The 12,636-nt window shown below is 41.3% G+C and overlaps 1 protein-coding gene across 1 annotated transcript; it reads right to left on the reverse strand.

Annotated features, from left to right (window-relative positions):
• Positions 1-423: 423 nt before the first annotated feature.
• On the reverse strand, positions 424-12,337 carry LOC139715671 (ribonucleases P/MRP protein subunit POP1-like). The gene is made up of 8 exons (XM_071627226.1): positions 12,236-12,337; positions 11,642-11,826; positions 9,827-10,062; positions 8,626-8,741; positions 7,900-8,223; positions 6,942-7,108; positions 4,231-4,408; positions 424-2,162 (listed from the first exon to the last, which is right to left on the reverse strand). The coding sequence occupies exons 1-8, from the start codon at positions 12,297-12,299 to the stop codon at positions 424-426; spliced, it is 3,009 nt and encodes a 1,002-aa protein (XP_071483327.1). The 5' UTR covers positions 12,300-12,337.
• Between the last annotated feature and the right edge of the window lie 299 nt (positions 12,338-12,636).

Genomic DNA, 12,636 nt, shown 5'->3' on the forward strand with positions numbered 1-12,636 from the left:
GTAAATATTCCTTTGCATTTTACGACTCCTTCAGCCACATCATACACTGACTTGTAAAATTACTTTTTAAGTCTGAGATCAGAAATGGGAAGGGAGAAAGTAACTTTGGTACATATTTTCTCAATGAAGGTAAACCCTGCAAATCTTGCTCGAAAGGAGGTTGACTCTTTTTACACACACACACACACACACATACACACACACACAGCAGAATTCAAAGAGTTTTGTATCTCAGCTAACATCTTAGTCAACGTTGCACACTGGCACTGGTCCGACAGTCCCTGGAGAGTAGAAATCACTGTTGAACCAGTAACTTTTTCAGGAACGGACCTGTCATAAATGGAAAAACTGGGTACTTTCTGGTCCGACATACAGGTCAGACCAGTAGAAAAAATGGGTTAGTGTGCAGCCGTGCTTTAGTCCTTATGGTACATAGATGTATGCAAATCTATACTGTAGACTTTGAGTATTCCTGACAAGAACTACCAATTTCCTGCCTTGAGGTGACGTCCTCATCAGCTCCAGGAGACCAGACGTAACACAGAAGCCAACACCCATTCCCTCACCGCAGCTGAAGGCCTGTGCACCATTGGTGAGGAACCCTATCACTGTCCTGGTGCAAGACTCAAGGAGGGGTACCATTGCAGGGGTTGTGGCATCACTGGAGGCCTTTGCCTGGCTTGCTTCCTCTGTTCTTCCACCAGATGCCGATGGCGGAGGATCAGCTCCCTGTTGTCCATTACTTGTGCTGGAAGCTGATGGTGTGAGATCACTAGCAGCAACACTTTTTGTATTGTCTGGAGCCAAAAGTTGGTCTGTCCTCTTTGACAAAATGTTAGCTTTGCTTTCAGTTCTATCAAACTGACAGTAATCCATCTTGTGGACTTTGTCTGAACTTCTGCTGGCTTCAGGTGACTCAGACTTGTTTGGTTCTTGTGCAGGCATTTGTGCCTCAGATGTCACTGTCGGTAATGGTCTCTGCTCACCGCTACTCAATGTGGAACTCTCTTCAGAGACTGCCTCTCCCTCTTTCACATAGCCCATGTCTCGAGGGGTGGAGGGGGGCTCTGGCACAGCTTTCTGGCTGACCTTTGCCCTCTTGACGCTGTCATCCTTCTCCTCCATTTTTGCAGCCTTCCTCATCCGCTTCCTGCTGAATTCCTTGTGGATGGGCTCCTCTGGGCCACCATAGCTTGGATTCTTTGCCAGTTCTGCCAGGTCTGCAGATGTAGGCAGACAGATCATGGCAAACTGGGTGGGGAATCCCCTGCCGACCATGCGCACCCCCACCCAGACCAACGTTCTCTTTGTAACTTCCACCCCCAGCTTCTGTCTCAGACATCTTATGCGAGACGCTGGCTCGGAAGACAGAGAAACATCGGTACCTGTTCCCTGAAGTCCCGGCTTGGATGGCTTCTTCTGATGGGTTCTCCGAATTCTCTTCCCGCAGCTGTGCAACTCTTCTCTTACAGCATTCAGCTTCTCCCTGCTCCTCAACACACACCAGTCTGAACACTCCACACTGATCCTGTCAGCAGACTCTGCAGCGGTGTCTGCAGAAGAGGTTTGGTCACCACTCTCCCTTGCAGTCCACTCATGGATCAGCTTGTCCCATGGAGCTCGAAATGGACTACAAACCCCAAGCTTGGCATGGTTTGGACGTTTGGCTGGAGGCTTTCTCGTGAAAGTCTCCTCAAGTTCTTTGGCTAGGGCTTCCACTTCTTTGCATCCAGTCTCAGAATCAGGGAAGTCTTCTGGATATCGAGGAACATTCCTATGCAAGCATAGCTTACCCATCTCTCTCAAGCCACAAGCCCTGGCCCCTCGGTATATCAGGCCTACCCAGAATGCCATGCCCCATTTCCGTGGCAACACCAGGTCCCAACCCCCGCCATAGCCAAGCATCCCTGCATAGTCCTCTGCCCCGGAGCCAGAGATAAGTTGGCGGGTCCCTGTGTGCTGCAGGAGAAGGACTGGGATCCTGGACTCCCTTCGGCCCAGTTCCAGGTCAGTTCCTGGCACCAGCAGCTGGGACCGCAGCTGATTCAGCTCGTGTGTGGCCTCCTGTTCCTCACCGACAGCTTGTCTGATATCAGCATTCCACAGAGGAGAAATGCTCAGCTCTGGTGTGAGGTTGTGTCCTCTTATATTGGATGGGATATCTGGATGGAAACAAAATTGAATACAGTGGTCTCTTGGGTGCTGTTTGTTATTCCGAAGGTTGGCTATTCCGAAGGTTCGTTATTCCGAAGGTTCGTTAATCTGAAACACACAAATTCCCTATACCTAGAAGTTCATTCATCCGAAAATGAAAAAGAGTTTGTTAATCCGAACATGTGCCGCGTTATTCCGAAGGTTCGTTTTTCCAAAGATTCGTTAATTCGAAAATGAAATTTGAAATAACGAACCTTCGGAATAACGAATCTTTGGACTAAAGAGCCTTCGGAATAACAAACCCTCGGAATAATGAGCTGTAAACGGTCTCTTAACCCGTTGAGTAAGGACTGATATTGCTACAACATGCATTTCCCATAGATACTTGCCCGAGTATACTCGGGACTCGTCCTCAATGGGTAAACATACAAAGGAACAAATCAAGAAATGTCAGTTCATCTAGTTCATCTTGTCACAAAGCAATCGTCAATTGTATTTTTTGTTCTAAAAATTACCTCAAGTGTGGCATTAACCTCTTGAATGCTGAACAAATTGTGCTATGTACAAAGGACGTGAGGATTAGCACATCTCGGGAGACAACTGGTTAACATATGCTGTACTTTATCGTTCAACAATTCACTGAAGCAAGCTTATGATTCAGTTCTAGTTCTGTCCACTTCCTTTTCTTTTTCAGCTAGGTAAAATTAGTCATTATAATATGAATTGCATTGTAAATTCTGTAAAAACACCAAATTTCTGCATGAAAAAAAATTGTCACAAATTTCAAAAGGAGTCCAGATTTGCGAAATGTACAGTGCCCGCAAAAGTTTATGTTTACACAACGCATGTGGGCACAATACAGCTCAAGTCAGGTCGAGCGCTTCCAAAGTCATCTATATGTACCTATACCAGTAGTGTGCAGTCTTCCATTTGTTTATTTTTTGTTTTGTTTTGGGTTTTTTATGCCTCCGCCACGAAGTGGTGCCGGAGGCATTATGTTTTCGGGTTGTCCGTCCGTCCGTCCGTCCGTCCGTCCGTCCTTCCGTCCGTCCGTCCTTCCGTCCGTCCGTCCTTCCGTCCGTCCGTCCGTCCTTCCGTCCGTCCGTAATGACTTTTGTGGACAGGGTAACTACCAAAACCTTTTAAGGTATCCTAATGAAACTTGGCATGTATGTGTATTAGGGGGTGAAGTTGTGCCTATCAACTTTTGGGTGCACATGCTCAAGGTCAAAGGTCAAAAGGTCAAGGTCAAATGCTTAAAATTTTACTATTTCCCCCATATCTATGCAATGCCTGAAGATATTTTCTTGAAACTTAGTGTATACATGTACTACCCAATTAAGATTCTCTGGTGAAAGTTTGGGGTCATTAGGTCAAAAGGTCAAAGGTCAAAAGGTCAAGTAAAATGTTAAAATTTTACTTTTTTCTCTGTATCTTGGAAATTGTTCAAGGTATCTTCATGGAACATAGTATATATGCATCTACTGACTGGCAGTGGTTATCTAGGGAATTTAGGGTGCATGGGGTCAAAGGTCAGGGGTCAAAGGTTAAGGGCAATACTTCAAAAATTTTTACTATTTTCCTTATATTTATGCAATGCCAGCAGGATTATTTTTTTTAACTTGATGTATGCATGTTTAACCCAATTAAACACAGGTCAAAGAAGGTAAACATTCAATGCATTTGTGACAATCATGTCATTTCAATATTTTGCCAATTTTGTGAAAATGTAATCACACATTGTCCACATGTACTATAGACCTATTAGGAGAATCATGCATTATGGCGGAGGCATACCAGTCGCCATAGCGACATTTCTAGTTTTTTACTACATCTACAGTGTATGTTTAGTGTGCATTCAGTTTTGTTGTCTCTTCACCAAATCTCTGTATTACAACCTTACTAGTACATGTAGAAAATATTATATTCACAATTTTATACTTGCAATTCACGGAAATATCATGCCATGAAAAAGGTTGTGGGCTTCAAATCACAAAAGTATATCATAATGATGTTAAAGTTTCTAGTTTCACAGTAGATGTTGTCCTGCTGTTTGATTGATTGATTTTTACACACCTGCAATGCGATCAGGATTCACCATACATTTTGTTCTCTTCTTCGGTAGCAGGATGCGCGGGTCCCTGACAATGAGAGAGAAAACAGCGTTTGACGCCACTTCCGTCGCCGTCTGCACCAAGCCCAGTTCCTTCCAAGCTTCAGCTTGCTTTTCGTGTACTTGGGCATGTCCTGGCAGCTACAGCAATATTAGTGACCAAAACAAGTTTTTAAAAACATGTTTTGTTTTGTTTTTTGGTGAGGGGGAGGGGGTGTATGTATATTACTACCACCTTCACATGAATTGATTACGCAATCACATCAAAACATCAGTCACATTCAAGTGATGTGAACATAGCAAAATCTGCCTTACTCACAGAATTAAAGCAGCCAGCAGTATAAAGGTAAGGCAACTGCTGCACTAACTATAACAAGTTGTACATGTTAAAAAGAACGAGGAAGGAAAAGTTTTGTTTCAGTGATCGTGAAATTCAAATACCTACAAAATGAGGATTATTGTAGAAGCAAGTCACATGAACAGGATGCTGCCCTAAATATTCCCAACAGTATATGAAATAATAAAATTTAAAGGGTAGGAGATATCTTGATATCTTTACCAGATATCATAAAAATTGTCCGCGAGTAGTCATTTTCGCCCAACTTCCTTCTTCAGTAATCCCACCTTTCTTGAGATGAAATCTACCTTTCAAGGTTTGGCACATTAAATGAAGTGAAATTTCATATAGCAAACAATTGTTTCATATTTCATGTGATCAAGTGATCATTGTGATACTGTCTCCTAAAAGGAGTTTATAACTTCTTACCGAAACAATCTTTGTCTAAATCAAATAAACAAATTAAACAAAACACTCAAATTTCTTTAATCTTCCAAAGTAATAAGTTTTGCAGTCTCAGAGGGTAAAATGAGACTTGTGGAACAGCCGGAGATGAATTCCCAAAATGCAGTATAAACAAAATGAAACAGACATCTTTGGTAAAAAAAAAAAAAATAATAAAATAATCAGATCAGATCAAACTGACTCAAAGTTTGTCAACAAAAAATAGAATGTTACCGTTTTTCACACTTTCCTTGTTTTCCTTTACTTTGCCTGAGAGTACTAGTACCATGTATAGTCATTCATGCACTTAACAATATCTTTTATAGGGAGGATGAAGCCATTTACTTGTACACTTACTTTGCCGACAATGTACAATTGTACCTGCTTAACATCTCTTTTAAATCTTTGGTCTTTACTCTTCCCACACATCTATAAAAAATTTAACTTTCTCTGTGGAGTGTGGTCTTTGCTATTAAAGTTGTTAGTCTGCAAAGGTCCATTGAAAAAGCAAAACAATGATTGATGATACAATGTATTACCATCTTGCCATGCACTGCAGACATTGGACTCAACTTGATGGATTAATGTGCTCCTAGACAGTTGAGCCCATGCCCTTTTCTGTATACTGTACGAGCTGAAATTTTTGCGGTGGTTTTATTTTTGGCGAATTTCGCAAATCGCTTTCGAACCACGAAAATAACAACACGGGATCAACTAAGTTCAGTTAGACCCTCGTAACCGCGAAATTAACAACACGCGAAAATGTCCTCCAAGTAGCAATTCGCGAAAATATCTGTACGCGAAAATTTCAGCTCGTATAGTAACTAGCCCAGTTATTTCAGACATTCGACAGACTCCCCCAAACTTGGCCATAATGCAAATTTGCCAACCCTCTCACCCTCTCAACAATGCGAATTTTGATGCAGTACGATATAGGATTAAGTTATCTCTTCTCAATGACATATAAGTCTTAATGGCACTGTGCCAAGTGGTGAAGGAAGCTAGCTAGCAGACATGCTGATTAGTAAACACAGCACGGTAAATGACCAAAACAAAGGAAAATCAGGCAACCACTCCTAGCTCTACTCAGTCTGTGCCAAAGGTTGCTGCCAGCCAAGAGCCCACAATGGTCAAATGTTCTTGCTCCTCCCGGGAATTGAACCCAGGACCTGTGGACACAGACCCCCAGCCCTGAATCTATACCTTGTTACCCTTCCTCACCACATCACCTTTGATCTTTCCCCCTCAAATCACTCAAATATTATTCATTTTTCACTATTTTCCTGCAAAATATTACCCAGAAAAAATCCAGAATCTATGAAAACATGTTACCATCCTTGATTCATTCTTAATCATTGAGAAATTTTGTGACCTCTCCATCACAACAAATAGAACCAACAATACACAAATATATAACAAACATCAAATTCACATGTACAGTGGAAACACAGTATAACAAGATCCTTGGGACCAAGATAATTTGTTCATTATATCAGATATTTTGTTACATCAGTTGTCAGTACACAATACAAAACAAAGGAAAGAAATTCATTGGTATCAGAGAAATTAGCTTTTACATCAGATCTCTTTGTATCGAGTTTCCAATGTATACGCATACAAGCCTACCAACCCTTCTACATCAAAATTGACAAGGTTATGCGCAGCAATCAGGGGGATACTTGTGTGTTACATGCATCTTTACGGGCAAAATGTAATGACTAAATCAGAGGGACTTTGTATTCTCTTGTCAAGATATTATTGACTAATGACTTTATTGGAAGCGTCCTTGTCCTGTCCTGGGGAGACAAGGTACCTTTGAATGCAATCATCAGAAACACATTCTGTAGTAATTAGCAATGACAACTGTGAATTACACTAAATCTAAAAGCTTACTTGATAGTACTTCTCCCACCAGTAAGGTACATCTTGTGTCTGAGCGTCATTGCGGTCCAGTTTTTTGGTTACACTGGCAAGTTGGAGTGCATCTAGAAGGATTGGGTGGGCCAGGGGTCCCTGGAGGCGGAACCTCAGCAGCTCATCACCAAGAGATTCCACCCTCACTGGTGGGATATTAAATGGCAAAATAAACAGCATATGATATGATGGTTGGCTAGCATACTCCCAACTACCAGATATAGATTTTAGCTTGCTACAGACCAGCACAGCATTACAAGTAAAAGTACATCCAAGTATGAAGATGTAGAACAGTAAGTTATCAATTATTAAGTTACATAAAGTTAAAACAGATTTATGGAATAGCTTTATGCTTGGTCCTCAGGGTAAGTCTGTACAGATAATCCTAAATGTTACGATTTTCTTTATATCTATTGAGAATATAAACCTACTAATGCTGTGATTACATTATTTTTCTTTTTAGACGTGAATATTTTAAGCACTGATTAAGGAATGGGCATGCCAATAGATGTTTAACTTTATCAGGTTAACCCGTTCCATACTGAATTCTGAAATCCCCATACACTAAATACACAGGCTACCTGGTTCCTGTATGGAATGGGTTAACTGATCTTGGCTGTTTCTTCCATAGTTGACACTGTTCTTTAGGGGTGTATCAAAGACAATAATTACTTTGTACAAAGAAACCTGAATGAGAAGAACCATAAGATTAGCAAAACAGTTTTCTGCAGTTTCATAATATTTCTCATTACACAAATGGTTCCACCCATGCACCTGCAGCGATAATAAAGATGATGGCAACTATTTGACTACAAATGTAGGAGCTTGAAATTTTCACAAATGAATCTGGATATAAAACCTGTACATCATAAGATTATAAGCACTTGTGTAGACCTTATGAAAGTCCAACAAACATTCCCGCAGTTTCTATACTTACCTTCATAAGTTCCGCAGACGTCTCTCAACTCATCGAGGACTTCATTCAAGCAGGAGGGATGAACCCACATCCACAGTCTCCGGCTCCCTCCACGCCCCTCCGCTGCCATCACTTCTCCACCCGTGTCTCCCACTGTCCTAGCCTCTTCCCTCCCACCTGCCCCTCCTCTTCCTCCTCCTCCGTCGCTTTCACAGGGGGGCAACTCCGCCTGCCAGAGGTAGCTGATGGGTCCCATCACCCTATGGGGGTAGCAGTCTCGGTGGTAAAGGAGGACTTCCCCATGCCTCCTACCAGAGATAAAGGCTTTGGATGCCATTGTTAGACCTACATGATCAAAAGATATTACATTCAATCTTTTTGAGGTCCATTTCCCAGTTTGCAAATAAATATTCTTTTTGGAAAGGAGTTTTACATGTTTAATAATGAAATACCGGTGCGAAAACTTCATATTTGATGTTTCACAATCTTAACTTCTCATATTGTGTCAAAGAGTCTATACTTTGATAGTACTTAAAACTTAGATTCAACTCTATCTGATGGCTTTGTACACAAAAGAGTTACTGGTACCATAAAAGAAAGCTGACAATATCCGAAAACAAACCACGTGCAACAACTGAGTGCATGTTATTCCACAGCCTTTGTTTGAGAGACATTTTCAAGTGGAGTCTGCACTGCTGATTATTATTCAGCTTTGGTACAAGTATAAGTACACCATTCTTTACTCACCAATATCAGAACTGGTTAAATGCTTCATGGCTGCTATGATTTTTTCCTCAGCACCACTGAGCTCCACCACTTGGTTATATGAGATGTCCATCAGGACACAATGTCTAGCTGTGGCCCTGCAAGTTTGAGGGACATAATGACAAAGATATCAGTCAAGTGAGACAAATCAATTTACAATCAGTTACATTGTACAGCTGTACCTCTCCTCCTAGATCCAGTGGCACACCACTGCCCAGGAGATACTTTTTGAATTGAATTGAATTGAATTGAATTGAATTGAATGGAATTCAATTCAATTCAATTGAAATTATTATTTGTTCAGCATAAAAAAATATCAAATAATGACACTGATAAACAATCATAACCAGAGTAATCATAAGTACAGAGTAAAAACGGTTGATTGTATAGAATACATAATGTATAATAAGCTATAGGGAAGCAGCACAAGAGGAATAAGAGTTTCCTTAAGATCAGGCCAACCCAGGTTCGCAGTGAAAAAAAATGCATTAAACAACACCTAGAATGATTCTTGCTATCATATCGATTGATTGCTCAGTTTATAAAGTATATCCCCAACAATACATGCTTTGCTGTGGAGCATTCAAATGTCATCACACAGTCTTAGATTGTGCATTATGACATCACAAATCAGGTACAATGGAAATTACTCCCATTGACTTGTCATCAAACTATCAGTTTTTTTATTTGCCTTGCCTTCAGAAATAATTGTAGCAAGAGGCCTGACCGCATTTGCTTCGCTTATGACTGTTAATGGAAGAGGAGTTACGTATAAAACAAACAGTCAATTGTCTTCATTCCCACAACGAAAACATCATATCACATTCAGTGAAAAATGACATGCTCTTTTTCAACTCAGCTTTCTTCATCACCTCATCTTGTGCCTCGTGCAAAATCACGTTCCAATGTACTTGTGACTATTCACTATTTGTATACACTGTAGCAGTCACCTGGGGTAAGCCACTCTAAAGTTTGTTTGTTTGTTTGTTTGTACCTCAGGGTTCGAAATTGGCGATGGTCCGCTGGCCATTGGCCACCCAAAATCCCGTCGGACTAGCCAAAAATCATAAAATTCTGAAGTTACTAGTCCGTCTGGCTAGCCAAAATATTGCTTCAGTGTCAAAATTGATTCTAAGTAGTCCGCCTGGCTAGTTCAAAAAAAAGTTAAGTGCGACCCCTGTACCTGTATGTAGCTCTGGCACTTTTGTCTGATGGGTGCAAGGGTATTTTCCAGCCCCACTTCTCCACCATCTTGAACCGCTTTGCGTGCCAGATGTGGGTCTCCAACCATTGGTGCCTGTGCTGACGCCGCTGGTACTCCTCCTGGAGATTGCCTGGGCGCCGCCGGTGGCGCCGCGACTTCTTCGGCTGCAGAGGAGTGCCCCCATCTTTGGATTTTAGGTTGCGGTCCTTGGCGGCCTTGGAAATGGATGATGCTAGAAATTACTCTACAATCCTGTGTATCACTATTGCACTATTGAAGAGGATGAGTCTGAAACCTTGAATATCCCACTGAGGATGAGTTCCTAGTATACCTGGGGCAAATGTCTATGGGAAATACGTGTTCAAGCAAAGTACACCCGTCCTCAAGGGGTTAACCCCATGGACTTGGCCAATTTCAAAATCCAATGATTCTATCCATGCCCAAGTTAGATTTGCCTTTATGTACGAATAACCTTAAGCCATTTTTGCATTATCATATGAGCAAGTAGGAACAGTGCTCAGAGAGGCATCAAATTTGACAAATTATATAGCAAGTTTCTGACAAGGCACCATAACGGATGCTTCAAACAAACAAAAACAAAACAATACAAAACAAAACAAAACAAAAATCAGGCAATGCTTGAATATACAGCTACAACCCTGTTTATACAACGTGACTGGAATTGTCGATTATGCCTACTGTATACGCTATATATTTCGCGGGGGTTTTATTTTCGCGAATTTCGCGAGTCGGGAGCTATTCGCGAAATTAACAACACGCGAAAATATTACCTTCCAAAATGAATCCCTTGCCTTGACGATACGAACATTTCAGTATACCATGTCACGGCTTACCGAACAGACCATACTAGCTAAGCTTGTTTACGCACGCACGTCCACGTCTACTTACGAATACTGTACAGAGCCAATCCATTATCGCAAGGGGACCACTCGTCAGAAATCTAGCGCGATGGACTTAACCACTTCAAAAATGTTGAATTTTAACTTACTAGTTCGCAGAGTTTGGCAAGTCTTTTCCATGCAGTGTATGACTAGTATCATTCTTATTTGCTAGTAAGTTGAAAATTCACACTTTCTTTGCCACTTCATATTTTCTCTGGTCCCCCAATCGCGAATTTAACCACTCGCGAAAATGTGTGACAGCAGCAATTCGCGAAAATTCATGTACGCGAACATTATAGCGTATACAGTATATCAGACTTCTCCTTGCATAGGACCACACTTCTCTTTGTGTCCATTCAGAGGAGGAGAACGTTCCTTTTCTCACATATTTGTAGGTATTAAATAGTACCTGGTATACCTAGTAGCCATCATTTCACGTCAATAAGCCATAAACCCGTTTTTGGACCATGAACTTCTGTGTTTGCTACCATAAATATTCTTCAACTAATAGCTCACCAAGTTACCCCTCTGCATATTTTGGTCCAACAGATTCAAGATAGGAATTTGGAACACCTGACAAAGTTTAGTCAACTCTGTTGCACAAAGGGCAGGGACGAAAGCAACTTCTTTTTATCTGAGGTGGCCCATAGGTCACTTAAGTCATCAATTCAGAAATGTTGGTGGCCTAAAAGTAGTGTTACATATTGTAAGCAAGCATAGCAATCTATCCTGAATTTTAGGTGTCTAATTGGGCCATGAAAAGTTATATTCGTATGCTTTTTGGAAGTTTGGTGGCCCCAAATAAATTTTTAGTGGCCCCAAGCCACTAGGCTATCGGGCCGCTACCAATGATCAGCCCTGCAATTGGGCAACATCCAGCCATCTTGTTTACCTGTTGTCTGGCAGCAGCCCTCATCCAGCGAGGCAGCCGCTTGATGTTGTGGCTCATGGCGCGCCGCTGCATGTGCCGCGGCAGGCGCTGAAAAGGTACCCTCGCTGAGCCAACAGATGTTATGGCGTCCATCATAGTGTTGATTTCAGCTGCTCTGGCCGTCGCAAAGGACGCAACATTGATGGCTGTGAAGATCAATTTTAGTAAAAGTAAGAGCTGCAAACTCCAAAACTAAACAACAAACAAGCAAACCCAAACTCTAAATCTGGAATGGTGTGTACTCTTTGACCATGGAAAGAACCTTTTGTGCTGTTCTACCTGTTTCATCTGAATATGCTGTCCATATATCATGAGATCATAAGTTGTCTGAGAAAATAAAGTATGGTTCCATGATGTGTTCAAAAAGACGATTAAGATTCTGAGTTCAAATTGCATCTTCTGCTGAAGGAAAAGTAATTAAAACTCAAGAACACATTTTTTTTTTCAACACATCTAAAAAGTGTGTACAAACACAATAAAAGTCCTGAATTCCATTATTAAACTAAATTAAACTCTATTAACTGCTAGTTGTGCCACCAGAACTACAATACTTACCTCTGGGATCACTGTGATCTTGCACATCTTTGTCAACTTTAGCTCTTGGAGGTGAAGAATCCATTTTACTCTTCCGTGCTTGGTATGATCGTTTTTGCAGTGGAGAAGTGCTTCAACTTTGGAGATTTCTCAAGTGAGACAACCTAATTAAAAAGAAGGTGTGTTATTGTTTTTCTCATTAAACCATACTGTACGATATCTCTGATTCTTAGTATTCAGTACTTTACTACAGGGGAAACTCGGTATAACGAACACTGCTATAACGAGATATCGGTTATAACGAGGAAATTTTCCTGGTCCCAAATTTCCTTCCACACAAGTCTATGTAAAATGCTACTCTTATAGCGAGATCGGCTATAACGAAATAACTGCTATAACGAGATACATACGTTATAACCGAG

This window comes from Diadema antillarum, unplaced genomic scaffold (assembly GCF_040938485.1).
Source record: "Diadema antillarum isolate AM-2024a unplaced genomic scaffold, OU_Dant_1.0 scf00000006, whole genome shotgun sequence".
Lineage (NCBI taxonomy): Eukaryota > Metazoa > Echinodermata > Echinoidea > Diadematoida > Diadematidae > Diadema > Diadema antillarum.